Source organism: Lobosporangium transversale, assembly GCF_002105155.1.
Source record: "Lobosporangium transversale strain NRRL 3116 chromosome Unknown BCR41scaffold_2, whole genome shotgun sequence".
Classification (NCBI taxonomy): domain Eukaryota; kingdom Fungi; phylum Mortierellomycota; class Mortierellomycetes; order Mortierellales; family Mortierellaceae; genus Lobosporangium; species Lobosporangium transversale.
Window position 1 is genome coordinate 1,025,786 of NW_019028980.1, and position 26,580 is coordinate 1,052,365.

The 26,580-nt window shown below is 42.9% G+C and overlaps 9 protein-coding genes across 9 annotated transcripts; 4 read left to right on the forward strand and 5 right to left on the reverse strand.

Annotated features, from left to right (window-relative positions):
* Positions 1–6,092: 6,092 nt before the first annotated feature.
* On the reverse strand, positions 6,093–7,771 carry BCR41DRAFT_72808 (hypothetical protein). The gene has a single exon (XM_022030997.1). It carries the CDS (start codon positions 7,578–7,580, stop codon positions 6,411–6,413), a length of 1,170 nt encoding a protein of 389 aa, XP_021886043.1. The 5' UTR covers positions 7,581–7,771; the 3' UTR covers positions 6,093–6,410.
* A 740-nt stretch (positions 7,772–8,511) lies between these two features.
* On the forward strand, positions 8,512–10,114 carry BCR41DRAFT_391835 (hypothetical protein; the record flags this gene model as incomplete). The annotated part of the gene is made up of 4 exons (XM_022028391.1): positions 8,512–8,832; positions 8,919–9,111; positions 9,315–9,637; positions 9,719–10,114. 4 exons carry the CDS (start codon positions 8,512–8,514, stop codon positions 10,112–10,114), a joined length of 1,233 nt encoding a protein of 410 aa, XP_021886044.1.
* Positions 10,115–10,386: 272 nt separating this feature from the next.
* BCR41DRAFT_383193 (hypothetical protein) lies at positions 10,387–11,182 on the reverse strand (the record flags this gene model as incomplete). The annotated part of the gene is made up of 2 exons (XM_022027433.1): positions 10,387–10,946; positions 11,056–11,182. 2 exons carry the CDS (start codon positions 11,180–11,182, stop codon positions 10,387–10,389), a joined length of 687 nt encoding a protein of 228 aa, XP_021886045.1.
* Positions 11,183–11,218: 36 nt separating this feature from the next.
* On the reverse strand, positions 11,219–11,983 carry BCR41DRAFT_72838 (hypothetical protein). Its single transcript, XM_022030998.1, has one exon. The coding sequence runs from the start codon at positions 11,805–11,807 to the stop codon at positions 11,286–11,288; it is 522 nt and encodes a 173-aa protein (XP_021886046.1). The 5' UTR covers positions 11,808–11,983; the 3' UTR covers positions 11,219–11,285.
* A 1,769-nt stretch (positions 11,984–13,752) lies between these two features.
* BCR41DRAFT_345175 (hypothetical protein) lies at positions 13,753–16,492 on the reverse strand. The gene is made up of 5 exons (XM_022022660.1): positions 16,114–16,492; positions 15,158–15,513; positions 14,800–15,044; positions 14,059–14,693; positions 13,753–13,969 (listed from the first exon to the last, which is right to left on the reverse strand). Exons 1-5 carry the CDS (start codon positions 16,377–16,379, stop codon positions 13,900–13,902), a joined length of 1,572 nt encoding a protein of 523 aa, XP_021886047.1. The 5' UTR covers positions 16,380–16,492; the 3' UTR covers positions 13,753–13,899.
* A 389-nt stretch (positions 16,493–16,881) lies between these two features.
* On the forward strand, positions 16,882–18,012 carry BCR41DRAFT_345176 (TspO/MBR family-domain-containing protein). Its single transcript, XM_022022661.1, has 2 exons — positions 16,882–17,385; positions 17,685–18,012. The coding sequence occupies exons 1-2, from the start codon at positions 16,984–16,986 to the stop codon at positions 18,006–18,008; spliced, it is 726 nt and encodes a 241-aa protein (XP_021886048.1). The 5' UTR covers positions 16,882–16,983; the 3' UTR covers positions 18,009–18,012.
* Positions 18,013–18,462: 450 nt separating this feature from the next.
* Positions 18,463–20,062, forward strand: BCR41DRAFT_345178 (anticodon-binding domain-domain-containing protein). The gene is made up of 4 exons (XM_022022662.1): positions 18,463–18,922; positions 19,194–19,606; positions 19,753–19,882; positions 19,995–20,062. Exons 1-4 carry the CDS (start codon positions 18,494–18,496, stop codon positions 20,034–20,036), a joined length of 1,014 nt encoding a protein of 337 aa, XP_021886049.1. The 5' UTR covers positions 18,463–18,493; the 3' UTR covers positions 20,037–20,062.
* Positions 20,063–20,292: 230 nt separating this feature from the next.
* Positions 20,293–22,121, reverse strand: BCR41DRAFT_418450 (hypothetical protein; the record flags this gene model as incomplete). The annotated part of the gene is made up of 3 exons (XM_022029623.1): positions 21,743–22,121; positions 21,017–21,654; positions 20,293–20,871 (listed from the first exon to the last, which is right to left on the reverse strand). The coding sequence occupies exons 1-3, from the start codon at positions 21,933–21,935 to the stop codon at positions 20,293–20,295; spliced, it is 1,410 nt and encodes a 469-aa protein (XP_021886050.1). The 5' UTR covers positions 21,936–22,121.
* Positions 22,122–22,284: 163 nt separating this feature from the next.
* BCR41DRAFT_316953 (adaptin N terminal region-domain-containing protein) lies at positions 22,285–26,528 on the forward strand. Its single transcript, XM_022021257.1, has 9 exons — positions 22,285–22,925; positions 23,054–23,180; positions 23,286–23,402; positions 23,520–23,696; positions 23,830–23,941; positions 24,056–24,203; positions 24,289–24,567; positions 24,679–26,004; positions 26,098–26,528. Exons 1-9 carry the CDS (start codon positions 22,624–22,626, stop codon positions 26,375–26,377), a joined length of 2,868 nt encoding a protein of 955 aa, XP_021886051.1. The 5' UTR covers positions 22,285–22,623; the 3' UTR covers positions 26,378–26,528.
* Positions 26,529–26,580: the final 52 nt, after the last annotated feature.

Sequence of the window (26,580 nt, forward strand, 5' to 3'; positions counted from 1 at the left end):
TCTCCACAGCTAAGTCTGTTAGGTACCTGACCCCATTCTGTGCGAAGCCTTCATCACACAGCGTTCGGAACATTCTCTTATCTGATGCTGATATCTCGCCTAGCCGCTTCTTGCCTCGTTCGAACCACAGCTCAACGAACTGGTCATACAGAGTGATGCGTTTAATCTGCTTTCGGGATATATTCTGATGCGGGTCTACCATCCGTGGCAGTACTTCCAGTGACATCGATAGTAAGAATGGGTTCCTTACAAGCTCTTGTAGGCTAGGAACCATCTTAAGTGCACGCCGGTAGTCCTCCACACCCCACAGTAGATCCATAGTTGCAACATACTGTTCAATATAGTCATCGATCTGAGCCTCAGAGAATGGTACAATTACAGCCTCTTGGAATAACCCTACCTCTGCTTGGCGGTTGCGGTCCATAGGCTGGAAACGGTCTCGATAATCTGTCCCAAGATACTCGCTGCGACAACTAACCACCATCTGACACATCCACTCGCCAGGCTGGTTGAGACGGTTGGTGACGTACAGATTGTTGGTCTGCATGGTCTCATCGTACCCATCACAGATCAGGATGAATGACCGAGCCATTTTCAGCTCCTTGATCTGTTCCTCGGTGAAATCATGCATTCGCAGTTGTTTAGCGACCATATCCTTGGTTGGATTATCGATGGATGGCAGGTTGATAAACAATGGGATTTGACCATGATTTTTCCGATACGCCTCCCAAAGAGTGCACTCTAGAGTTCGGTTGAATGTCGATTTGCCTACTCCTGAGTCGCCTTGGACAAGCATCACCTTCTGGTCACTATCCAGGAACTGCTTCACCTTATCCATCAGCAAGAATAGTTTGTCATTACTTGCTTGAGGGTTCGCTTTGGCATATTGTTGGATGTAGAAATACTTGTCATCTCTGGTCTCCATTCGCTGCCGCTTGAGTAAGCGCAGACTCTTCTCGACATCAGGCTTATTCTGCACACGGTCAAGTAGTGATGAGGATAAAGGTGGGGTCTGCGCGCCAATGAAGGGGTACTGGCTTACTGGCTCATCAGAACAATCCTTGTAGAGCTGTTGTTTGTTAGCGTCTCCATCTATAGCAAGATCTCTCAGGAGTGAATTTGCAGCTACAAATAAATGCATGTAGAACATAGTGTACTATTAGTCTCAGTATCCTCACTTCACAATTGAGTTGATGCCGAGGCCGCATATTTACTCACCTTGTAGGCCATCCGTTGACAGCGAAGCTAGTCCCTTCAGTATACTAACAATACATTGCTTGATCTCCACATGATGCCTCCAATCCTTGTCATTTTTGTACATCTCCCCAAGGAAAGCAACCGCATCTTGTCGAGTCTCCATAGTCCATTGTGTGTTAGCAGCAACCCGTCCCAGCCGCTGACACAATCCCCACTGGAATGCAAGCTCCTGTCGGCAAGGTGCCTCACACACAAGAATCTTGAACTTGGTGAGTTCGCCTGTCTGGAGAAATGCATCAGCTCCACGGAGTGCTGGATACCATGCAGTCTTGCGACTAAAGCCAAGTGCTTCTTCCATAATCTGCTTAAATGCCGCTCCGCTCTCGTATAATGGGATTGCATTCTCATACAAATCTGACCCCACGTCAACAATATCTGCCGCAGATGGAAGTTGTTCCTGGATATCGCTTAGTTCATCCACGAAGGTATTGAGGTCCCAGTCTTTGACCGCACTCACTACTCCAAATATCCCTCGTACCACTGCTGACGTACGCCGAAGCATGGCTTGCATAGGCGTTTCATCATCTGGAATATACAACAGAGCTTGGAAGGCGTAGGCTGCATGGTATACCAGATGAGGATCTGAACTATCTTTTAGTCCCTCCAAATAGGCTGCTAGTGGCTCATGAAGCTGTTCTCGCTTCAGACCCTTGACTTGATTGTTAACCATGGCATCGAGCACGTGCGAAACTGCCACACACAGCCGATAGACGTGGCCGCTAGATTGCTCATGCGTTCCCTGTAAGCGAGAACTGAGGGCACTGAGGATGTTAACCAGATCATCAGAGTCGAGGTACTTGGGAGAAGCATGCTGCATCAGCTGAACTAATCCTTCCAGCAAGTGGGTCTCCAGCATGATATTCTGACCGATTCCATTGACCAAGGTCATGAGTATTGTCCTATATTGGTCATAATCGAGAACTGGAGCCAGAGCCACAACCTCAGCAACAGTAGCCTCAGACTTAATATCATCGTGGATAAACAGTGTAATCACATCTGAAACCAAGTTGTGAAGTCGATCTTGTTCATCTTGGTCATCCAACCTGGCCAAACACCATTCCTGTTCCTGGGCTGTGAGGTCATTTAGTGGTTGATGTGCAAAAGAAAGTAGGCTGAGACAGTAGACGAGCTGGTGGATATCGATAAGATGAGTATCTGGACGAGGCAGGTTGTACTTGAAGATCACTCGCGCTACATCATGGCGGAATATTTCTCTTGGAATGATTGCAACACTGTATGTTGTATTGGTTCTCTCTGCTTTAATTATCTCCTTCGGTCTATTGATACTGGTGCCACTGCATTCTTGGTTAGTATTGGTGTTGCTGTTGCATGATAGCTCTTGGCAGGTGATGTTGCTCCCTTGGACATAACCCCACTTCTCTGCCTTTCTATCACTTTTTTGTGCATCACTTGAGCGACCTAGGCGTTCGAACAAGCGAGCAATTTCAAAGTGGGCCGAAGCGATACTTTGATATAGCACCATATCTTCAAGGGAACCTGAAGAGACAAGGTCCCTCCTCTCCGACCGCTGGATTCGAGACAATGCAAAGTTTGCATCGAGGCACAGCTCCGTGAGGATATCGGGGTCATCATTCATTCTCTGAGTGTCCTCCATGTAAAGGTTGAAGAGTTTCAGCGCCTTTGATGGCGAGAGGACACCTCGTGACGAAGTAAACCTAGTGCCAAGCATTTTTTTTTATTATTATTGTTTTTATTTTTTCGCCAGTACTCTATTGATTTTAATGAAAGAACAACCATTTTGAATGGCAATATTAGAGAGTAGCTTATATTTAAATGGATAAATGCGTTTATACGGATCGTGAGTGTTTGCTGCATACAGCTATTTCCGAAAACGTCGATATGTAAATGGTTGGCTAGGGAAATGCTTCTTTATGAAAGGGGTATTTAGTGCGATTCAAGAAAGGAAGGAGAAGAAAAGCAAAGGGAAGGTAGATGTGAAAGAAAGAGAGGAAGAGGATCGACAATTGCAAACAGGGCTTTGCGAAGTCGAAGAGCCCATTTGTGTTCTGTTTGTATTTTACCAAGCGAATAACCATTAAAAAATACCTTGACGAAATCCTCTAGCTCCAACTTTCGACTCAATCCAACAAAAAAAAAAAGCTCACTTTTCTCAATAGAAAAATCTGTGATCACAGAATAAAAAAGGTTGGTCCCAAAAACATCGCAGTTTAGAGCTGTTCTTGGCCTTTTTTTGTTTTGCTTCTCTTTTCTCTAAATATTTGTAAACCAGCTGTAAAGATATACATGTATGACTTGAATTGTTGCCCGCTACCTAGACAACGAAAAGACTTTTTTTTTTTTTTTTTTTTTTTTTTCGATAACAAGGACTTTCAAGAAGAAAATAATGAAAAGATAGGAAAATGAAGGGCTAAGTTTGAATAGCTAATATACGGGAAGTCTTTTTTTGGTGGGACTCCTTCCTCAACTTCTCCAAAAAGCTTTTGTGCCGCTTAGAGCGTGGTCTGCCCTTTTGATTGCCCTTGACAGGGTTCTCTATGTAAGTGCTGTCTCTTCCTTCGATGATGGCCTCTTCTAGTTTGCTTAAGACTGCATCATAGACATCAGGATCATTTTCCACAGAATTGACTGGGCGCTTTGTCAGCGCTGTTAGAGCTGCATACTTCCGTTTTCTGGATATTAGAGCCTGGTCTTCTGAGGGGACAGCGATTGGAGGTACGAAAACTCTTCTCAAATCGTCCATGTAAGTGATCGGTGGTGTCTCGCTTTCCACTTGATAATGTGACATGGCATATTGGAATGCCTCTGTTGAAACATCAAGTTCAGGATCGTCTTGCAATGTGTCTCTAAACCATCGCCTTGGGATCAGGCTAATATGATACCTACATCTCGGGGTAACTGTCGTCAAATGGAAAAAATGGCGGCACACAATTCCGGAATTTTGCAAGAGAAGACAAGAGCAGACGTAGGAACCGTCATTGAGGACTACAAGCTGTTGCCGTTCCGCTCCTGTGTGGTCCAACATGTAGGTGACCTCGTATGCAAATGTGATCTGTTGTGTCCCGATTCTGGAAACAAAGGAATCTAGTGAGAACTTCCGGCGGTCCTGCCTTGCGCTCAGCTCAATGCGCTAATCGTGAGATGAAAAATAATAAATAAATATGTATATATTATATTTCTATATATATTTTATTTTTATTTTTTAAAACAAAATAAAAAATAAAGAAATCATCTCACCTCATTGGGCTCATGGCTTCCATTTCTGGAGAGTGGAGCAAGGAATTCGGCAGGCTCGCAGAGCTTCGAACGATAATAGAAGGACCGGATCATCTCCATAGCCATTTGGTTCCTAGCCGCAACACCAAGGAAGTGATTGTTCCTTTCGTAAACCGAATTAAATATTTGCCTTGCAACAGTAGAGACGGTGGGTCCATCGTTCTGATCCATTCTGTATAAAAGGTACTCTGAAGTCCGCTCTTGTGATGCAAGTACCTCCTCGATTTTATCGAATAGAGATACAAGCTCTGTCTTCCTGGAGAGGTTTTTCTTCAAGACTGCGTGGATCCCTTTGACTCTCTGTGTCGACGCCATTCCTGCTGTAAACTTCACGCCAATCCAAGCCCACGCCCACTTCGCACGCTTTTGGTAAAGCCTATTCAGGTAGGACCGCACCTTCTCGTCCTCCTCACCGTATACAGCGACCTCTTCTTCCCACCTTGTTTCGAATTCGTGTACAGTGATGGAATTTCTGACCCTCCAGAAAGAAGAGTAGAAGAGCTCCCATTCGTCACGCAGAGGGCTCCGAAGCTTCTTCTTAAGGTTCTCGCTCATGTGCCAGATACAGTTGAGAAGGATCGTATCGGCAAGTATGTCACGGCAGGCTGCCTCCATGGCTGGGTCATCATCCACAATTATCACACCGGGAGCCTTTCCGTCGCATGCTTCTAGTAAAGCACTCAATATCCATGCATAGTCCTCGGTTGTCTCGTTCAAAACTAAAGAGCTTGCCACAAGGCGGCTTCTGCCAGCGCTATCCACCACAACAAAGACGTTCAGGTACATGTTGAATCGGTTGGTGTTTGATGTGTTGTCATTCAACACAACATCTCGGTAGCGACCGTAACAGGATCGTTGAGAAGGCGACATCCAGAAAACCTTGCTGAGTCTATTTTTTTGATCTCGCTCTATTTTGAAGAACCAACCATTGTCTTGGCGAATTCTGTCCTCCAGCACTTTAACCAGCGCACTAGCTTCTGAATAGTCGCAGGCACACTTCTTGAGCGCCTTAACTTTTTGGATGGCATTGGATACTTGTCGACGATGGAACATCCCTCCAACGAAATCCGTCTGGAGGAGGTACATTATATTATCTAAGCTGAGGCCCCCTGCAGCATAGTGGCCTATCTTTCCTAGGACTTCCTGACTCAAGGGGTCGATGTGTACGCCGGCTTCTACTTCGCAAGCATGATTATGTTCGCGCTCTAGCGTGGTGATATGCCAGAGCGGAGCAATTATATTAGGGGACCTAATGGTAAGCTTGAAAGGGCATTGCTTACGTCCTGACTTTGACCTCCGTTGCATAGATGGATCAGAAGTCTTGGAAGATTTACTTTTCCCTGAGTGCTTGCATAAAAAGACCACTATTTGTAATAAGAAGGAAGTTAGAGCTATAAATCTAACAAGTAACAAAAAAAAACAAAAAAAAGACGTGTCTTTTACCACGGGGCCGTTCACTATAATTAGCCTGTCCAATACGCGCTCTGAACCCACTGCGTCTAGCCCACGTTTTGATTGCGGCCTCTGCTTCAGGAAAGCTGTCAAACACATAGTGGAAACGAGGCTCCCAATGAGCAATGTCCTTTGAGCCAGCCTCACTAGCTAAATTAGAGCATTGACGCTCTTCATCATCCTCTGTCTCCTCCCCGTTAGTATTCCTTTGACTATCCTCATCGGTATCGCTTAGGCGATAGCCTTCTCTGTCATAGTAGCCCCCAGTTTCGCTATCACTCTGGCTGCCATCACAACTACCACTTTGACTCTCACCCTCGACGTCCTTTTGTTGGCCACTTTCCTCATCTTGCCCGACTTCACTGCTGTCGCTTGAACCTTCCTTGGGGACCTCGGGGACCTCGGGGGGAGAAAGCTATAATGAAGGCCGTAATATGTCGATGGCTTCAGTGAACGGCATTTAGGCCCTCAGCGCCGAAAGGACTTAACATATCCAAAATGGAATAGTTATTTAGACTACTTACTGTGGAGTAGGCGGTTACTAACTCAAGCATGCGCATGCGATGTTCTACAGCACTCTGGGGCTCCCAGAGGCTTATGCTTGGGTTAACAGCATGCTCAATTGCATTGAGAGCAATTATTCCACATGAACCGCTTGTTGATGGTTGCCGGGCGATACGAAACAACCCCATTCCTCTCTTCCATTTATTTTCTCCAATTTTGCAGGCCACCAGCCATTTCCTGATCCCAGACTCTACAGTAATTGGGCAATTCATCGCAAGAGAGTCACCAAATGACAACTCCTGGTTGATGAAGTCGATCTGTACGGCTCCCCAATGATCTAAATGCTGCATGTGGACTACAGCGAAGGCCTTTTCGACTCGCCCACTTTCAAGCTCTTCTTTTTTCCAGAGAAATGACTTGTTGTATTTAGTGCTGCTCGTCCATTGCTGGATTCTTAATGGTGGGATGAAAATATACTGATTATTGGCTGTATAGTGCTCCGAAAAAAGGTCCAGGACAAGACGTATTGCTTCGTCATCGATGTATTGCTCGTTCCTGAAAAACAAGGCACTGCTCAAGTTGAGTGGCACATGAGTAGATGCTCTAAAGCTTAGTTGCATAATGTTTGGGGCATTGAGTAACTGGTCGCGGAACCAAACAGCAAATGGGTCTCTCGCAGAAGAGGCATTGTCCCCAATCCATTTCAGCATTTCACGGATGCCTCTAGCCATATCCATAGCTTCGAACACTATTGGGTCGAGAAGCTTGATTGTCGTTTTATCGAAATTACCGAAGCTACCGATCCTCACGGCCCAGGAGCCTTCATTTGTATGGGAGCGTGTTCTTGCCCCAGTATCAAGCTCGCCAATAAGGCGTTTAGCGTAAAGGAGGTTCTTGGCCGAGGGAATTGTTTGGAGAGTTGCGATTTCACTACAAGGAATGATTGAATTCTCATCCTTCTTGCAAAAAATGCCCTCGATCGCGGCCTCACTGATCTCGGTAACGCTTGGGAAAGCCCAATTAAGCAGGTCCCGACCAGTCAAGGCTTCCCTCCACTCACGGCTATAGGGGGTCGATGGTCCGGAAGAAGGAGTTTGGTTGGCAGAAGTCATGCTTCCCAAACTAAATTTAAGATATTAGATGAGCTGTACCGATACTTTCATTAACTTTCCATTATCAGCCTGTCTACACAGGTACGAAAATCGGAAGAAAAAGTTTCAGTATGTACTTAGGCAGTTATAGTTACTGGAAATAGGTGTAAAGCACGTTTTGTGAGGGAAGAATGATGGCTTTTAAAGCAAAATTTCGAAATCGCGGAGCTTGGTCCTCTCTGGTCCTGTACTTTTATTAATGCTATTTTACAGGATCCTAAATAATACTGTTAATCCGGTTTAGGATCTCCTCCATCTTTTACTCATTAGGTCAAAACATCGTGTACCATTTTTGTCATTAATTTTTGACACTCAGCGTCATGATAGAGATGCACTGTAAACACTAATTCAGCATGCTTTGCTGCGTCGGATCCGGCGCTTGCAGCCTGTGCTCTGTACTATATCCTATTATATATCTTTCCTGTTGCATGTTCCCTAAAATTTACATCCGACGTCTGTACTCTGTGTCACATACCGAATCCGGCATCTGCAGTCTGTACTCTGCGTTACATTTACTATTCGTTTTCTCTTCCGTACCTTTCCTAAAATTTACATCCGGCACCTGTACTCTGTGTCGCACATCGGATCCGGCATCTGCAGTCTGTACTCTGTGTTGCATCTTACTATACGCTTTCTCGGTCGTATGTTCCTAAAATTTACATCCGGCGCCTGTACTCTGTGTCACACACCGAGTTTGGCATCTGCAGTCTGTACTCTATGGCACATCTTACTGTACGCTTTCCCTGCTGCATGCTCCCTTACGTTTATACCTGGGGGCAAATAGGGCTCGATCCGGTATAAATATGCACTAGAACCCACTTTTCGCTTTGCAACTAATCTACCTCACTCAATCCGCTTACTTTCCATTAGAAACCATCACTTTCAATTCAAAATGAAGTATATCAGCATTATTCCTGACTTTTTGACTCTAAAATGGCTACGCAGCGCCAATAGAACGGGAGAAGAGCTGATTCAGGCTCTGCTCCGTATGCCACAGCCGGTTACAACAGGAACACCAACTTATCTGGAAAACCCCTCCGACGACGAGCTCAAAGCCGCTCTTCAGCGTGATGAAGCCCTTGCATTGCCGGCGGTTCCTTCTGTGCAGCCCGGAGTCATCCGGGAACTACAAAACAAAGACTCTAGCTGTCTGGCCAATTTTAAGGAGTTTGACTTTTGTTACACAAACGAAGCCGTCTACGCGATAAACGAGGTAAGCTTTGAGGTTGATGTAACTGCTGCTTTATGTACTTTATAATATTCACAACTGAAGCCCTTTCATATCCTATATTTTATAAGGCGAACCTTACGAGGAGGTTTGCAGAACGCCGCAAAAATGAGTTGGATTGGCTCGCAACTTTTGCCAACGGACCTGGTAAGCTTCACCGCGACTTTGCTACCTGGCTCAGCCAAGAAATCAACCAAAGAACCCCTGTCCATTGTATGATGTTCAATCAAGAGGAGTTCGACAATTCACATTCGCATATAGAGAGTATAGTTTCTCTTGGCACGGATGAATGCCTGAACGTGCACGCGGTCCGTGGCATCTTAGCTTTTTTCCGAAAATGCTATGGTCAAAACGGTCGTTACTTGTTCTTGGACCCTTCCTTGAGCTTGGAAGATGGGCCGAGTCGAGTGGAGAGGAAACTTATTGAACGGGGTAAAACCGAAAAGGTGTTCGCTATTTTTATGTAGAGGATTACTGGACTGCTGCCTACCTTGATCTCCCTCAATATCGGGCTTATGTTGGTGATTTCTGCTGTCGAAGTGAGAAGTATGTAGCTGAGACTCTAGTGGCATGGTTGGCGCCACTAAGCGTGGACAAAGAAAGGTGGAGGCAAGCTCATGAAAATATGGGCTCATTCCAGGTCCGAAAGTGCCGAAAACGGGACTCTTGTGGCATCCATGCTGCAATCGCCATCGAACAGGTCGTCAACCCATACGCCACCTGGGGAAACTATGTCAATACCGTATACCAGAGGATCCGATTCTCACGGTTATTGACTGGTAATCTAAAGGTAATGTCTACTTCTTGTCAATTTCATTAACAGCTAGGGAAGACAATATCTACGTGAACATTAATCACTTCTGATCATTAGGTAAATATGGATTTTATTGCCAACGCCTTTAAGAAGCAAGTTCCTGAAGGCCCAAATGAGCCAACACAGATTGCCTTGTTTGAGAAGGAGCTACAAGCAATATACTTGGATAACAGGAATGATGTGGATGTCTTCGATCAGGTTCTAGCATCGGCAAGGAAGGGCAAACGGAACATTCGGAAACTGCCTTTGAAGGACGAGGCTCAAGATAGCGCGGTTCCCGTACTAAAAAAACGGTGCATTGTTGTCGAATCCGATGACGATATAGCCTTTATTGGATCTAACGGGCCACTTAGTTCTAAGACTCAGGATGAGCCTGGCACCGATACAGTTTTTGTTGAGCACAAAGCAGCTAATAACCACTTGAAGCGCAGGCGCACCAAGCGGAGTAACTAGTTACCTAGAGGAAAAGTGGGATAAGGGTTTTTGCTGATGGACAAAAAAAAAGACTTCCTTTGAGTATCTTTGTACAATCTCTATTAAAATGATCGAAACAATTAATTCTATAAGCAAAAGCCTTGCAGATTGCATCTGTGTCCTTTTAACATCACTCATTCCAAAAAAAAAAAAAAAAAAAAAAAAAAAAAAAAAATTAGTTGGTCGTTTTTCAACCAAAGGGTCCCTTCTGGTTACAGCAAGTGCCTCAGTGAGATTTGGGCTAGATTTTTTTATTTCAACCTGTTTGCGCCATCGTCGACGTCCTCAACTTCAACTGATTTACGTTTTGTCTTATCCTCATAGCTGTTCATCGCTTCTCCCCCCACTTTATCTCTCTCCTCTTCATCCTTGACCTCCACTAGGTCTTCTTCATGTCCCTCCTCCATCTCTTCTCTTTCTTCTCCCTTATAATCTTCAGGCTTTAGTCCTGCTTTAGTAAACACCTTTTTTGGGTCAAAGAGATGATCATTATTAGAGACTCTTTTCTCCTCCCCTTTATACTTTACAAAATCCTCAGTCTTCCATCCTTCTTTTTTTAATATTCCTTTCAGCTCCTTTATATGATCATCATCGGTCATATCGTTAGTATCGCTACCATCAGTATCCTCCTCTTCATAATCTTCATCATCCTCAGGCTTCGATGCTAATCTTGTAAACATCTTTTGTAGCATCTCGGAATAAACAGTATTCAGCGGAAGTCTCCTGGTGTCTACTATGGACGGTGGGGGCATACCATTGGCATCTGCCCTGGCCTTGAGGGATTCCATTTGATTTGGGCTTATACAATGACCTAATGGACAGATATAAATTTTAGAGTGAAAAATATATTAGCCTCTTAAAAGTCCAAAATGTTCACGCCAGAGAGCCTCGCTTACTCGGGGTTGACGTCTCAATCTTACCTTCAGTCATAAGTGTATGAAAGAGAGCAATGGATCTTTGTGTCCTGGCTTCTTCGCGGACTTTTTTTCTTGCAATTCTATTATTTTCTTCCAAGGAAATGGACAATCGACTCAACTCATATGTCATGTTGACTATAAGGGGTCGAATCTTGGAGATCTCCGCCTTGAGATCAGAGAGCGAGGGCCCCTCTTGGACCAGCTCCTTCTCCGCTTCCTGATTTTCGTCAAGTTCAGCAAAAAAAAACTCGCGCTGCTTTGATGAGCTCTGATGTTACGTTAGATTTTTTTTTTATCTGTGGTTTTTCGACCAAAGTTGCGCCAATGGGCTTGCTAGGGACGTTGCTAGTCACTGCAGAATTCTGGTGCTCTTTCTCAATTTCTTCTGGAGCCGGCCTATCAGAGGCAGTGGGGCTGTCAGCGAAGACAGGGCTGCTAGAACGAGTAATGGTAGGATTGGTATTAGTGTTGCCAGAAGCTTGGAAGGGGTCTTCCATGAACTTCCTGCACTTCTTGTGGTGCTTTGGAGGGTCCGATGCGAGGTTCGATATGTGATTACAACTTATATGTGGACAAGCATAATAAAAAAAGCGATTGGGATCACGGTCGACAGTGAGAAGGTCACCCGTATAATGCGATCTAAATTTTATTGTCCTCAAGGAGTGATATTCGTTTATGTGCGCTTCTGTCCCATCCTGGATTTCGAGAGAACATTGACCGATATCGAATTTTGTGCATCGAGGAACACGGGGCATGATGAAAACGAAGACGAAGGTGAAAAAAGAAGTGAAATAGAAAGGGAAGAAGCAAAAGTCTTTGTTATACTTCGAGGCTCAAACTGCATTCAAATCCCTCGACGCTTGGTTATCTACTAGCCCCAAATAGGATTCGAGTATGCTTAGTCACAAAGGCCATTCGGAGGTAGAGAGAGTTACAGTTCTGGAAAAGACACTGCCCTCAATCCCGCCTTGCCAAAAGTTGTGAACAAATATAAAAAAGCCTTGTATATTATATAATGTATAACAACTCTGTTGTTTTTTTTTTTTTTTTCACTTCAATTTAAGGCCCTTGCCAAAAAGTCATAAACTGGATATATTTTATATTTTAAATTGAATAGAGTACACATCCTTTTCTTTACACAAAGAAAGGCTCCCATTGTTTTCTCAGTATATTCCAAATTTATTATCAGATTTGGTCCTTCATGGCGCACCACTAGTGACTGGCAGTTGTGTGATGCATAATTGTCTGCAATGTTCTTTAGTAGGTGAGGTTTATTGCAAAGGGAAAAAAAGAAAAAGTCTGCAGACAGCAATAAGAACGTTAAATCTTATTACGAATGTAATTAACCGCACCGCCACCGATTAACCAGTTATCACAGGTTTTCACCAGTTTAACCGTTTTAACCAGTTTTAATCTGTTATAACCGGTTAAAAATATGTCAAAATCGCTGCTCATCTCAGAAGGGACGTCAGCGCTTTGGGCAATGGTATCTGCAGCAATATCTTATTGAAAGCGGAGTGGAGGTGCGGTAGTTATTCCTAAAGCTTACACTTTTCTTAGATACGCTTAGACAAAGCAAATTGCGGTGGCATTGCGTCCTTCTTTTTTCTTCCTTGATTAGAGTAGAGTCCTCGCCAGAAAGTCATGAACTGGATATATTTTAAAATACTCAATTTGAATTATTATTTGCAAAAATACAATTTTCGTACGAAGCTTGAAAAGCACAATAGAAAAAAAAAAAAAAAATTCTCAAAATTCTTGATGTCCAAAAATGGAAGTATTCTATTCAATTTAAATGCCTGAAAAATATATCCAGTTCATGACTTTCTGGCGAGGACTCTAGTTCCTGCATTAGTAGCAATAACAATATTAGTATTAAAAGGGTCTTATTGGGCATTTTCTGGCATGGCTCGCTCTGCAGTCATTTGCGCCTCCAACCAGAGTCCAAGCATGGAGGTACACAACGTGCTACTATCTATAATCTTTTTTTGAGATACCAATCTATAGTTGGTTGTTGGTACCCGATAGGAATCAGAAGATCAATACCTCTCCAAAAATATACCCGGAAAGAGCAGAAAGGAGTTTGATGTAGTCATCACTTGCGAAGAGCGCCTCTTTGATACGATGTACGAGGCTTTTCTTTCTTCCTTTCTTTTACTTTCTCATTGAGTAATCAGTAGAGTGAAATGTCATTTGATTGATTTATGCTATGATTTGTCCCGCATATGTCGAATAGGGACTTTCTTTCTCTTTCTTTCTTTCTTCGAACTACACCTACATTATGATCATCCAATTTTAATGAAGAGAACAAAAATATTTGCTTTTTTTTTTTTTTTGACAAGAGGAATAATGAATAAGATTAACATCTGATTTCTTCCCGCTCTTTTTCTCGCTGAATAACCAAACATGGTCGATGCATTCTGGACGGTATTATAAACCCCTAGGAGGTGAATCCTTAGAAATAAAAAGGAATGAAGTCTTGGGAAGAGGAGAAAAAGGTATATACTAAGGCCCCAAAGTCCATAAAGACAACTTCTACCCGCTTAAAGCCTCTATTGTTAACTCCAGTCCCTAGAGCGAATGATAGCATTGATGAAGAGCGTTATAATGCTTCCTCTTACATTCTCGTTCGTCGGCCGAATTTTATTTTCTCGAATGTCGTGCGATAATGCGAAATGAACATAGACTGCAGAGATATTGGTGGCATACAATTTTTTTTTATTGTTATTTTACACGATTGTAGAACGTTGTATCCAACCCTAGTTGTTAAATATATAAGTATATATACTATGTTTGATCCTGTTCCCACCTCACTTTACGCCTTACAGTTGTTCAGAAGTAAAAGGTTCAACGAGAGTCATTTGCTGCTTTGGTAGCAATCAGTGCCGCCAATGCTGCACCAACACCTGAGCCATCCCTATTTGTTTATAAGAGCAAATACAGAAATTAGTAAGTAAAGCAGCGCAAACCTCTTTGAAAAGAGAATTATATATTTCGAAGGATTACCTTGCAATTCCAAGCTTAACAATGTCCATAACATGCGGTCCTAGAAGCTCTACAAGGCATTGCTCCATGCGCTCCTTAAAGTGGGGGTAGTGCTCAAAGACCGATCCATCAATGCCGACATGAATAGTTTGCTTGTTGGGATCAACAACACGGTTACTATTACCATTGCCATTACCATTGCCGCTGATACTGAGGCTTTCGATCTTCGGTTGGCCATTTAGATCAACATCCCCCTTGTCATAAATGCTCAACTGCAAAGGGTATTCATATTCGCGAAGGGCTCCCACCTCCACACCCTGTCGAATTACTGCAGCTGTAGCCATAGCACTCAACCTGGCGGCCCGTATGCCTACTAACTGGCAAACAAACTTCACGATCTCACGATCAGCCTGTGTATTAATCTTGATATCCAGCTCTTGTTCCAAAATCTGTGCTGTAGGAATCAAACTAGCAGAGTCGTCTTCCTCTATTGCTGACATGAATTTAGTCTCAAAAACCCAGTGCTGATTCAGTTTTGGACTGCTGGTCCCCTCAAACAGCACGCGTTGATCAATCAAGTGCAATAGAACGTTGCGTGTGATCTCACCCAGGTACATTCCTGAGATCATTTTTTCAAATACATGGACACCAGGGTTCTATGACATAAGTGCCATATTTGAAAGTTTTGGAAAGCAGGTTAAGATGTTTGTATGGGATCATGTGATCTACTCGAATTTTTAAAACTATTCGGGTGATACTTACGATCGATTCACGGTCCAATTTGTTGTCGAAGATAGTAACAGGAAGGAATGCCTTTTCTTTGTCAAAATTACCCCATTCAATATTAATGATCATCTCGCTAGCATCGCTAGTCATAGTCTTGATGTTATGAGTCTTTTCAACATATGCACCGTTGGTGCCAGTTCCGAAAATTGCACCAATATAGGTACCAGGATTAATGTACGAGTGAGCCAAGAGTGTACCAACAGTGTCATTAACCAAGGCAGCTAAGGAATAGGATGCAATAAAAAAAAAAAGATGGAATTAGGTATTTTGTTAATCCAACTATAATACCTCGATATTTTTAAACCTCAGTTGTATGATTGTCTGTTCATCTTACCAACATGAACATTGACTTTATTGCGGTCGAGAGCCTCTTGGAGCAATTGAACAATGTCAGCTCCTACTGCACCGGGACAGCTAAAGCCCTTGGTCCAACGAAGCAACTTGCCAGCATCAACGGCTGTCTGAGCAACAGGAAAAGAGAATGTGAAGCCAAGCTCCAGTGATTCGGAATCGGAGGGATGTTCACAAATCTTTGCGTTGATGTGTTCACTTGTGATGAATTCATTAATTGAGACTGCGATAAAGTCCATCAACTCCTTGACATCGGCTTGCTGCAAGTGATCAGACACTTTAAAAGCCTTGTGATGCGACTCGAGCTTGTGGTCGCCCTTCAATGAAATCAAGCACACACTATTGCATTGCAATGCAGATAAACAAAAAATGGATTTGTGTTAGGACCTGAGTGTAGATGTTGGGGGCATTTGTTGTAAACCACCATTGATAACCACAGGCATGTAAGGTCGTCTGCCTTTAAGCTCTTCTCCTTGTTGACATGCCATATTTAATCTATCAGCGTAGGAAAATAAAGTTGCATCTAGTACAAGATAACGATAACAGCGACTGAACGTAGATTTTTTTTTTTTTTTTTTTTTTACATTGTCGGTGTACTTCCAAATGATCGAATACGAGAAGCGGGGAAGTAAAAGATGAAGAGAAACAACCTTTTTTTTTTTTTTTTTTTTTTTTTTTGACTGAAGCGACCCCACAATTTATGCTTGGAGCAACTTGTTCAAGCTCAAATCCACAAAGGGACCGTGATCAATTGTGGTCTAATTTCGTCATTTTTCTGCGAGAAAAAAAAACCTTCCTCATAGCCGTTGCAAACCCTCCATAAATCAACGTGTTTAACCTCATTCAAGAGACTCACGATCCGTGAGATGTACTCTTTCACTTCCACTTCTCGAGTATCTTCTTTTATTCTCTTTCTTTCTTTCATTCTTTTTTTCTTACCGAAGGTTGGTACCACCAAGGTCCAGGGCAAGGAAACTACCACGCTCCTTACCATCAGGACGACCTGTGACAAAGGTGGGAATCATGGCCAAGTCCTTGGATTGTTGTTCACTCAGTCCAACGCGCATCTGATCCACGAACTGGACAGTCAGAGCCTCGAGCTGTGGGGTGGAGAGTGAAAAGTCTTTTACGATACCTTGGAGTACCTCGCGCTGACGGTCACTCCATTTGGAATGGTGCTTTGGGAGTAATGAGGTGGACAACATTTCGAATTGTCAAGAAGAGAGCTAAACAAAGTCAAAGGAGAGGGAATCGAATAGGTCGAGGAGTTAGTTGGGAGTAAAGGGAAAAGGAAGAAAGAAAAAAAAAAGAGGTGAAAGTAAAAGGAAAAGAAGAAAGAAGTAAAAGAAGAGAGACACTGTATTAGTCGCATTACACCTGAGAGATTAACTTTTTGTCAATTTGATAAATGATGTCAATCACTGTCCTCCTGGGGACCAAGTCCAAGAGAAGCTTCGGCGGGATGTAGCCTTGCCTTCCAATGACACACATTCACATCGAATAAACATTTATACGCATTTCAATAAACATTTAATCATACGCGCCTTTTACTTCTTTTGGGTCAATGCTCTTTTCATCCTGTCACCCTGTGGTCATTTTTTTTTTTTACTGAATTAAGTTTGTACATGTGGAGATTAGAGGTGGTGCAAAACGAGATTCATTAGATACATTTGTTTCAAATTCAATCTGTATCTTCTCAATTTTCTAATTGCTTTCCTTCTTTTGCTCTTTTCTGAATTCGTTTCTTCAGTTGTCCAAGTCCACCATTTTTTAGCATTCAGTCTTTTTCAAAAGCTCAACTTGTTCGACATGTCAGGTGATAATCTCCACCAGGCTTGCCAAAGTCTCAACACAAACTTGGCTCGATATCCCATCATGGCCGTCGGCCTCCCCTTGGTCGGCGGGTTCCTCTCCGCTACACCATGGCGCGACAATGCAAAGATTTATTATGAATCAGCACGGAAGCCAAGTTGGGCTCCACCTGCACGCGCTTTCGCACCAGTCTGGACAGCTTTGTATATATCTATCGGTTATGCATCTCACTTGGTTGCCCTACGTACCGGACCCTACACACCGCCTTTGATCCGTGATTTTGCAAAAACTGGATTGGGTCTCTATGGATTAAATTTGGCTTTTAATTTTGCCTTCACACCCATCAGGTTCGGTATGAATAAACTTGGCGCTGCCCTTGTCACTATCACTGGAGCCACCGTAAGTGGATTTTTTTGCATGTACTTTTTTTTTATACTTTTCCAAATGATGAAATTTAAGAGGCTGCAGCTTTCCCTTTTCTTTTGCGACTTTGTCAAACTGTCACAACGGGAAGACACATTTCGCGCCCGGGAATTGGAGAGTCAAGGGGCATTTATTTTTTTGGCGCTCCAAACATCATGACGAAGCTCACCAGAGTACTTCAATTCACTTTTTTTTTTTTTTTTTTTTTCTTTATACCTGCAACATTCCAATTCACACGCGCTGATATTCCAAATATTCTTGATTCTGTATTCAAGGTGTCTTCTGTCGCTATGGCATATTATTATTTCAAAGTTGACAAGCACGCTGGTTACTTGACGATCCCATATGTTGCCTGGCTTGGATATGCAACCGCATTGAGCTATGACACCTGGGTCAATAATGCCCAAGGTCCCGCTGCCGATCATGCTCGAAAACTCGGCAAGGATGTCAATGATGTTGTTCAGCATGCCAGGGATGAGATTAAGGATGCAGCCGTGCATATCAAGGAGGACGCCAGAGATGCTGCTCGTTCCATCAATAAGCATGCTAAAGATGCTGTCAATCATGCTTCTCACAAAGTTGACGAAGAGCTCAAATAGAATCAAGACAGTTTACTTCTTACAATGATGTTATAGTTAATAAAATCGATGCTTGCACAGAAAAAAAAAACGAAGCATGGGACTTTTAGTGTATAAGAGCATCAATATGAAGACCACATTTCTATTTGTCTGTGCGCGAGCCAGTTATCTAACATAAGGGCAGCTTCAGTATAGCGTATGGGAACATACAGCCCCCCCGTGGCTGTACAGTTCATGGCATGTACACCTTGCCGTAGTTTGTCCAAAAGCGCGTCAAATACTCGCGAGAAATAAACCACATGACGTAGAAAGCACATTCAAATATGGAATCTAAAGGACTGAAGTGCATTCATCCTGAAGACATTCTTTTCATCACTTTACCTATCCTTTCTTTGGCATCAGACCAATCCACCCTTCTTTTCCTACTCCATTCTCTTCCTCTTCTTCTTCTCTCTCCCTCTCTCTTCTTCTTTTTTTTTTTTTTCTCTGACTTTTTTTTTATTGTGATGGAGACTCTTAACAAGAAGACAACCCCGATCAGCTTTGCTGCTGCTGCTGGCAAGGCACCCTCGCCAGCTCCAGGCTCATCTGCAGCTCAGACTCATGCACAGGGGCAAGGACAGGGACAGGGACAGGGGCAGGGACAACAAGGAGCAGGAGCAGGAGCAGGAGCCTCGAAGAATAGTGGCGCTCCTGGATCGCAGTTGTCTTCATCTTCAGCTGCAGCTGGAACAGGAACAGGAGCAGGGACAGGGATAGGAGCAAAAGCAGACAAGAATGTGTCTACATCAGCTTCTTCTGCTGCATCCAATCCTAATTCCTCGGGTAGTCTGGACTGGATTATTGGATTGAATGTCAAGGTCGTGACACAGGCTGATGAGACTTTTGAAGGCCAGGTCTACGCCTATGACACGATCATGAACTGCCTTGTACTTCATATCATACTCGTGGTCGAAAACAACAATCCTTTTTTATCTTTTTACTTTTTCTGTTTCTGCTGCATTTTCATTTGTTTGTTTATATGCTCGTTTGTCGCTTATTTGCTTGCTTTGTTTTTTTGTTAATTGGATGGCAATGCCTTTTTTCACAATTTCCCAGCTGTTTTATAAAAACAGTATAAGGGATCCTATATTATCCTTAACTTTGGAAATGCCTATGCTTTTTTTTTTTTTTTTTTTTTTTTTTTTTTTTTTGTTGAAATGAACACAGAGCCTATCCAAGTCAACTACCACAACATCGACCCCTACTTCTACCTATTACAGTCCATCGATTGGAAATAATCCTCCCCGACCAAAATATGATTTTAGGATCTTGAAGATCAATTACATCAAGGACGTCACACCACTCCCTGCAAGCAAAAATGGTGTCGAATCGAATACCACAACACCTATGGATGTATCTTCTGATAAAGAAACAGGCAAGAACATCGGCAACAGTACAAATGGCACTATCAGTAGTAATGTTTATGCAACAGCGTTACCAACAATCGGCTATGTACACCTGGATAAGATACAGCAACGGGAACAACAGGCAGTTCGTGAAGCACAGGCAGCAGCTGCACGTATTGGTGTGGGCGTATCAAGCGCTGGACAGGATATTTTCGATGCTTTAAGCAAGACGTACGTTTTATGTCCCTCCTTTCCTTTGTCTCTAAGGCTGTATAAGTTTTTTCGAGTTGCAAGCAGGCTATTTGCATATTGATTGCTTATATTTCTCTCCGCTCCCTCCCTCCCCCTTCTTTTTTGAATATCTAAATGCTAAACAGATTACCATGCCGCTGGTCAAAGGATTCTATTATTGTAATGGATGAGGTCATTATCGAGCCTCCATATGAGCCTGACAACTGCAAGGCAAATGCCTCAGCATCATACATTCTTGCACGCGTTAAGAAAGTGGTATGTTTTTATGCATGTATCCAAGTAAGGGCCGAACTGTATTATATGTAAAAGAATCTCCATGACTGACCTTCTCTTTTTTATCTTTTCTTTTTAAATTTGTTTTATTTAGTTGGAAGGAGAAAGGTTGCGTTTGGCGAACGGACGCCGTTAAGATTGGCGTGTGCTATGAAAATAAACTTTTTTTTTTTTTTTTTTTTTTAAGCGTATTATTGCTTATTGCTCGCGTCTTTTTTTGTTCTCAAGCACAATATTTGCGTCCATAGATTCAAACGCTCCATTGACCACATCTTCTTGTAGGACGATACTAAGCGGCTATATTTATACAGTTTATTTTAAAAAGAATCTAAAGAATGTCTATGTGTATGTGTACGTTTTTTTTTTTTTTTTTTTTTTTTTTTTTTTCAGATCTACAGCTCGTCTTTGATCCTGTCATTGACGAGAACACATGTTTCAGGATATGAGGCATGTAGCAGTTCCACTGCGCGCTCAATAATTTCCCAGTCTCCATCCTTCTCACTATTCTCTCTCCGTCCTTCACTGCTTTGGTTCTCCTGCTGAAGACTCTCACACCATGGCCCCACATTAGGGGCAACTTTTTCGATGACTGTCATAGTCTTGGTGTGATTGTTCTTGCTATTATCATCTTGAACATTTGTTACTATATGCTTCTCTCCTGACTGAATATTATCTGTATCAGTGTCGTTATTGGGGCTGATAAACTGCATATCCGGATCTGCAAAGTCACTCATGACATAAATACATTTGCGTCTAAACAAAGGGTCGGTACTCTTGCTGTAGATCTTGGCGAGTCTAGAGATGTCTTCATCTTGAATGAAATCTTTATCGCTACTCGAGCCACGGACAAGACTACCATAGGCGAAGATGAGGCGACGGAGAACTTGAGCGTCAGTTTCAGTCTCGAGATGTGTCAATAGAGTCTTGTGAAGACTATTCTTGTATCCAGCGCTCTGAGCTTTCTCATGGTTCTATATGATATTGGAAGTAAAGGAAGTAAAGGAAATATAGGAGGGAAAAAAAAAGTCAGGATCAAATAAAAGATCATGTCTAAAGACACACAATCATTTTTACACACTTAGGAGAAAGGGAAACAAAACAAAAAAAGCTTTTTACCTGCACAGCATTCCCAATGATAAGCGCAGATTTTGATCTCAACAGACGGGTTTCATGACATTCCGCCTCTGTGTTGTCTTTTTTACAGCCAAGAAAGCCGACCAGCGTCTTCAAGTCTTCGCCATTTGTTAAACGGAGTCCAAATTCCATATCACTTGCCAGATCAGCTAGTTCTTCCATCGCTGACAAAAGAGATTCAGGATCCTTATTGGTCTTGAGAATTTCCATTTGCTCTGTAAATGTTTGATGATCACCCTGGTTACCCTTAAATAGTGGTACTACAGGTGGTTTCGTTTCCTGTTTTTGTTGTTGTTGTTGTTGATTCCCATTATCCTTTAAATTTGCAAGTTCGGGAATAGAGTCAAAAACAGTCTGGAGGTTCATACGACTGTTTTCCTCCATCTGTGCAGAATCTTCCGATGTCAATTCTCCATCAGGGTGCTTTAGGTCAATAGGTGGAGGCATATTGTTATTTTCGCCACCGCCCCCAACTTGATGTTTTTGAATTGTGCCAGGTGAATCTGTATCAATGACCAAGATCGAGTTGGTAGCATCTTTTTTAGAGCTGGCCTCGATCTCTGGATCCATTAGTTTTGCGAACTTGCGATGTGTTTCAAAATCCATTTGTACATGAAGACCTATTAAAAAATAAAGGATCGGTATTGGATCAATTACATTGGCTGCGAAAATTAATGTTATTGTTTATTCAAATAGCCCCATGCATACCTCCTGGTATCTCCTGGCCCTCAAGAACTTCTTGGAACTCTGTAGTAGGTCGGAAGACTCTGGGGTAACAAGCACCGTTCCTGCAAATGATATCTGATCGGATGTCAGCAGCAGCATGGTTGGCTGTATTGGCTAGTGCAAGGGCAGCACACAGTCCAAGAACAAGTGTGAGCTTAGAAGTAAATCGAACCATGACTGAGGAAATAAATGGCTTGAATATGTGTATATGGAAAAGATGTGAATGCAAAAGAAAAGAAAAACCGAGTGAAGAGAGAGAAGAATAGAGAGAGAAAGAGAGAGAAAAAGGGAGAAAGAGAGAGAAAAAGAGAGAAAGAGAGAAGAGTGATGTGAAAGGACTTGACGGTTGAATGAGTTTCCTTTATACAAAAGGAAATGAGTTTATTAGTTTTCAATTTGTTGCGACGTGGCACAGCCAGTTGGCTCCAGCACAAAGTGTGAGGAAGTGTGACGTGTCAAATTACAGCTACAAGGGTTTGATTTGACTATTGAAAGGAACATTCAGTCCTGATATGCCTGCCTATGACAATTGCCAATAGGTAGACTGCTCACTGAGTAAGTTATCATCATCCTGATTCAATTTGCATTCCTTTCAGTCCATTTTATTATTATTAAACCCTCACAGCTTGCTCGCTTGCTCATTCGTCTGGTAATTTGCAGGCATTGTCGCGTCCATTTTCACACTCTCTCCACATTATCCACACAACTTGGATTCGTACCTTTCTACTCCTTCCTTCTCCCCTTTAGTTTTTCTCTTGACGCGTAGAGCGGCCTGTAGCAACATCTAGTTCTCATCACTCATCGTCACGTCGTATCCATCTTACTTTTTCTTCTCGTCCCTCACATACACACAGCACAACAACATGAGCACATCAGACGCTTGCTACACCATCATCCATCAGTCTGATGCAGATGAGGAGATCAGACCAGAGACCTTACGCCAGCGGATCGAGAAGGGCTCGGATGAGGTCAAAATTGAGACCATGCGCAAGATCATCTTCACTATGCTCAACGGAGATCCTCTCAACTCGCTTCTCATGCCAGTCATCATGAATGTTATGCGCTCTCGTAACAAGCAACTCAAGAAGCTTGTTCATTTTTATCTCGAAATCTGTCCCAAAACCAACCCTGATGGCAAACTTAAGCAAGAGATGATTCTTGTCTGGTAAGGAGTAATCTTTATAATTTTGTCTCCGATCCCAAAATGAAGTAACTAGTTCAATCTCAACAAGATGAATGAAAAACAGGAGGAAAGTTAACATTTGTCCCCTTATGCGCGACATCTGAATATAGTAACGCGTTGATGGGCGACTTACAGCACCCAAATGAGTATATCAGAGGATCAACCCTTCGTTTCCTATGCAAGCTTCGTGAAGCTGAGTTGCTCGAGCCTTTGCTTCCCTCTGCCCGTGCTTGCTTGGTATGTCGCAGGGGTTATAGCTGTTTGATGATAGATCAATTGGGCATGTATTGATTTTTGGAGCCACATCTAATTATCATAAGTCGTCTTTTACTTTTTTTTTAGGAACATCGCCATTCATATGTCAGGAAGAATGCCATCTTCGCCATCTACACCGTGTACAAGCACATTAACTATCTTATTCCTGATGCCCCAGAGCTAATCCACGCATTGTTGCTCCAGGTATTGTCAACGAATTCATCTTGTAACATTCTCTGTCAGGAGTTGTATTCCTGTACAGAAAGGACGGCTTTAACACTCCTTCTTCATTTCTTCTGCTTTTTGAAACGAAACTTGTAGGAGGCGGACATGGCTTGCAAACGCAATGCGTTTGTCATGCTAGTTAACTGTGCTCCTCAGCTGGCTGTTGAGTATTTAGAGTCAGTAATCAACCAGGTTCCCAATTTTGATGAGCTCCTGCAAATGGCAATTGTCGATTTGATCCGCAAGGACTGCAGGAACAATGCCGCTAATAAGGTGTGAAGCAGTTGATCTATCCTAAGGCTTTTGAATGGACACCATCATTGGAAGTGAAATGGGAGTGAAAAAGGCGATTTACCAAAAAAAAAAAAAAATCAAAATCAAAATCAAAATCAAAATCATTTGTTAGGGCAAGTACATTCGCTGCATTTTTGAGCTTCTGAATGCGCCGTCGCACTCTGTGAAGTATGAGGCTGCCACGACCTTGATGGCTCTCACCTCCAATCCAGCTGCTGTTAAAGGTAATGCAGGGAATATCTTTTTTGTTCTTATTTCTTCAAAAGATAATGTGGTTGTAGAAAGCCTCGTCCTCACATCACTAATTTATATAATGCTTTATACTGTGTTTTTGGCAGCTGCTGCATCCTGCTATATTGAGCTCATTGTCAAGGAAGCCGATAATAATGTCAAGTTGATTGTATTGGGTCGTCTTGATGAACTGCGTGAGAAACATGAGAAGGTCTTGGATGATTTGGTCATGGAAATTCTCCGTGTTCTTTCAAGGTAAAGCTTTTTATTACTATAGGATGTTCGCATCGATTGTCTCATTTTCTGATCTTTTCCCCCTTCTTTTTCATAATTATATTAGCCCTGATATTGCTGTCCGAAAACGTGCTGTTGGTATCGCTTTAGATATGGTTTCGAGTCGCAATGTTGACGAGGTGGTTGGATTTTTGAAGAAGGAGCTCACAAAGACTTTGGATCAGGATTATGATTTGAATATCGAATACCGCCAGCTTTTGATTCAATCCATTCACTCATGCGCTATCAAATTCTCCGAAGTTGCGGCAAGTGTTGTTCATGTGTTGATGGAGTTCTTGGGCGACTCCAATAATCCTTCCGCTGTAGATGTCATTGCGTTTGTTCGGTACGTAGATGGCTTGAGTTCGGCTCTCTTTGTCTTAAATCTTCTGAATGTTTGTTCGAATTAGTGCTGGCTATTTTTACTGACACTCTCTTATTTGTTTTTAAATTATAGTGAGGTTGTTGAAAAGTTTCCTAGTCTTCGTTCATCAATTCTGGAGCGTCTCATGGAAACTTTCCCTGAAATGAAAGCGGCCAAGGTTTTCCGTGGAGCCCTCTGGATTGTTGGAGAGTACTGTTTGGAGGTCCAGGATATTGAGGACGCATGGAAGCATATCCGCGCAGGATTAGGTGAGATTCCTATCCTGGCATCAGAGCAACGCCTCTTGGATGAAGCTCAGAACGAGGATAACGAGGCCAAGGCGGCTGAAGCAAAATCTGCCCCTTCGACAAAGCAGCGTGTATTGGCTGACGGTACCTATGCCACAGAATCTGCACTGGCCTCCTCAGTTTCAGCACAATCCAAGTTGGAGGCCGTTAAGGCTGCTGCCAAGCCTCAGTTGAGAGCTCTGCTTTTGGGAGGTGACTTTTATCTCGCCACCGCATTGGCATCGACTTTGACTAAGCTGGTCCTCCGTTTTTCGGATGTGAGCCAGGATCACCGCCGCCTCAACTCTCTTCGCGCCGAAGCCATGTTGATCATGACCTCAATCATTCGTGTTGGTCAGTCTCAATTCGTCAACTCCCCAATTGATGAAGATTCCTACGACCGTATTATGTCCTGCCTCCACGTGTTGGAAAAGTTCTCACAGGATCCATCGATGAAGCGTGTGTTCTTGGAGGATACCAAGGCAGTTTTTGGAAGGATGGTTCAGGCAGAGGAGAAACGTAAGGAGGAGAAGAAGGCTAAGGACAATAAGAATGCTCGTGTCCAGGCTGATGATCTGATCACATTCCGTCAGTTCTCGAAGGCTAAGCATGGAGATGAGGTAGATGAATACGAGTTGGATTTGACAAAGGCAACTGGCAGTGGTGACTCTAAGGACGACCTGATCTCGAAATTGAGCAGAGTCGTTCAGTTGACCGGCTTCTCTGACCCTGTTTATGCTGAGGCCTATGTGAATGTACACCAGTTTGATATCATGCTTGATGTCCTGATTGTCAATCAAACGGCTGATACACTTCAGAACTTGGCCATTGAATTCGCAACGCTTGGTGATCTTAAATTGGTGGAGCGTCCTGGACAACACACAATTGCACCTCATTCCTTCCATTCGATCAAGGCCAACATCAAGGTTTCATCCACGGAGACAGGAGTGATCTTTGGCAACATTGTGTACGATGGACCCACGACAGGCGACAGCAACTGTGTCGTTTTGAATGATATCCACATTGACATTATGGATTATATCAACCCTGCATACTGCACTGAGACGCAATTCAGGAGCATGTGGCTCGAGTTTGAATGGGAGAATAAGGTTAATGTTAATACTTCCATCACGTAAGTTAGAATTGGGTGTGTTTGTGTAGATTTATGTTGGTGACAAAAAGAAATGCTTTGTTTAATATGTATCAACCTTTCTCTTTCTACTAGTGACCTTCAACAATATTTGCAACACATCATGAAGTCGACCAATATGTCATGCTTAACTCCTGAGGCAGCATTGTCCGGCGATTGCGGTTTCTTATCAGCCAATATGTACGCACGATCAGTCTTTGGTGAAGATGCACTCGCTAATTTGAGTATTGAACGACAGGGCGATGGTCCTATCACTGGTCATGTTCGTATCCGTTCCAAGACCCAGGGAATTGCTTTGAGTCTTGGAGATAAGATTACACTGGCTGCCCAGAAGGTAGCCACTGTTGCTGCTTAAAAAAAGCAAAGCAATTGGCAACTCACATCATTTATAAGGGATCTTGATTAAAAGATATATTACGATGAGTAGAAATAAGTATAAAAAAAAAAGCATTGAATAATTAAACATGATATCACTTTATGGCAAGGAGATTTAATGCCCTTAAGCCACATTCACTTGTCTTCTAAACCTCTTGTGAGCTTTTGATGGGCAACAAGAAT

Bases quoted from the DNA above. Each gene is read 5' to 3' on its own strand.
- BCR41DRAFT_72838 (XM_022030998.1), bottom strand. From the start codon at position 11,807: ATGCCCCGTGTTCCTCGATGCACAAAATTCGATATCGGTCAATGTTCT.
- BCR41DRAFT_72808 (XM_022030997.1), bottom strand. From the start codon at position 7,580: ATGACTTCTGCCAACCAAACTCCTTCTTCCGGACCATCGACCCCCTAT.
- BCR41DRAFT_316953 (XM_022021257.1), top strand. From the start codon at position 22,624: ATGAGCACATCAGACGCTTGCTACACCATCATCCATCAGTCTGATGCA. The intron at 23,181-23,285 runs GTATGTCGCAGG...CTTTTTTTTTAG, and splicing joins CCTCTGCCCGTGCTTGCTTG to GAACATCGCCATTCATATGT. The intron at 24,568-24,678 runs GTACGTAGATGG...TTTAAATTATAG, and splicing joins GATGTCATTGCGTTTGTTCG to TGAGGTTGTTGAAAAGTTTC.
- BCR41DRAFT_345176 (XM_022022661.1), top strand. From the start codon at position 16,984: ATGTCAGGTGATAATCTCCACCAGGCTTGCCAAAGTCTCAACACAAAC. The intron at 17,386-17,684 runs GTAAGTGGATTT...TCTGTATTCAAG, and splicing joins TCACTATCACTGGAGCCACC to GTGTCTTCTGTCGCTATGGC.
- BCR41DRAFT_345175 (XM_022022660.1), bottom strand. From the start codon at position 16,379: ATGTTGTCCACCTCATTACTCCCAAAGCACCATTCCAAATGGAGTGAC. The intron at 15,045-15,157 runs GTAAGATGAACA...CCTATTCCTTAG, and splicing joins TAAAGTCAATGTTCATGTTG to CTGCCTTGGTTAATGACACT. The intron at 13,970-14,058 runs GTAATCCTTCGA...ATAAACAAATAG, and splicing joins GTTAAGCTTGGAATTGCAAG to GGATGGCTCAGGTGTTGGTG.
- BCR41DRAFT_345178 (XM_022022662.1), top strand. From the start codon at position 18,494: ATGGAGACTCTTAACAAGAAGACAACCCCGATCAGCTTTGCTGCTGCT. The intron at 18,923-19,193 runs CATATCATACTC...TTGAAATGAACA, and splicing joins TCATGAACTGCCTTGTACTT to CAGAGCCTATCCAAGTCAAC. The intron at 19,607-19,752 runs GTACGTTTTATG...AATGCTAAACAG, and splicing joins TTCGATGCTTTAAGCAAGAC to ATTACCATGCCGCTGGTCAA.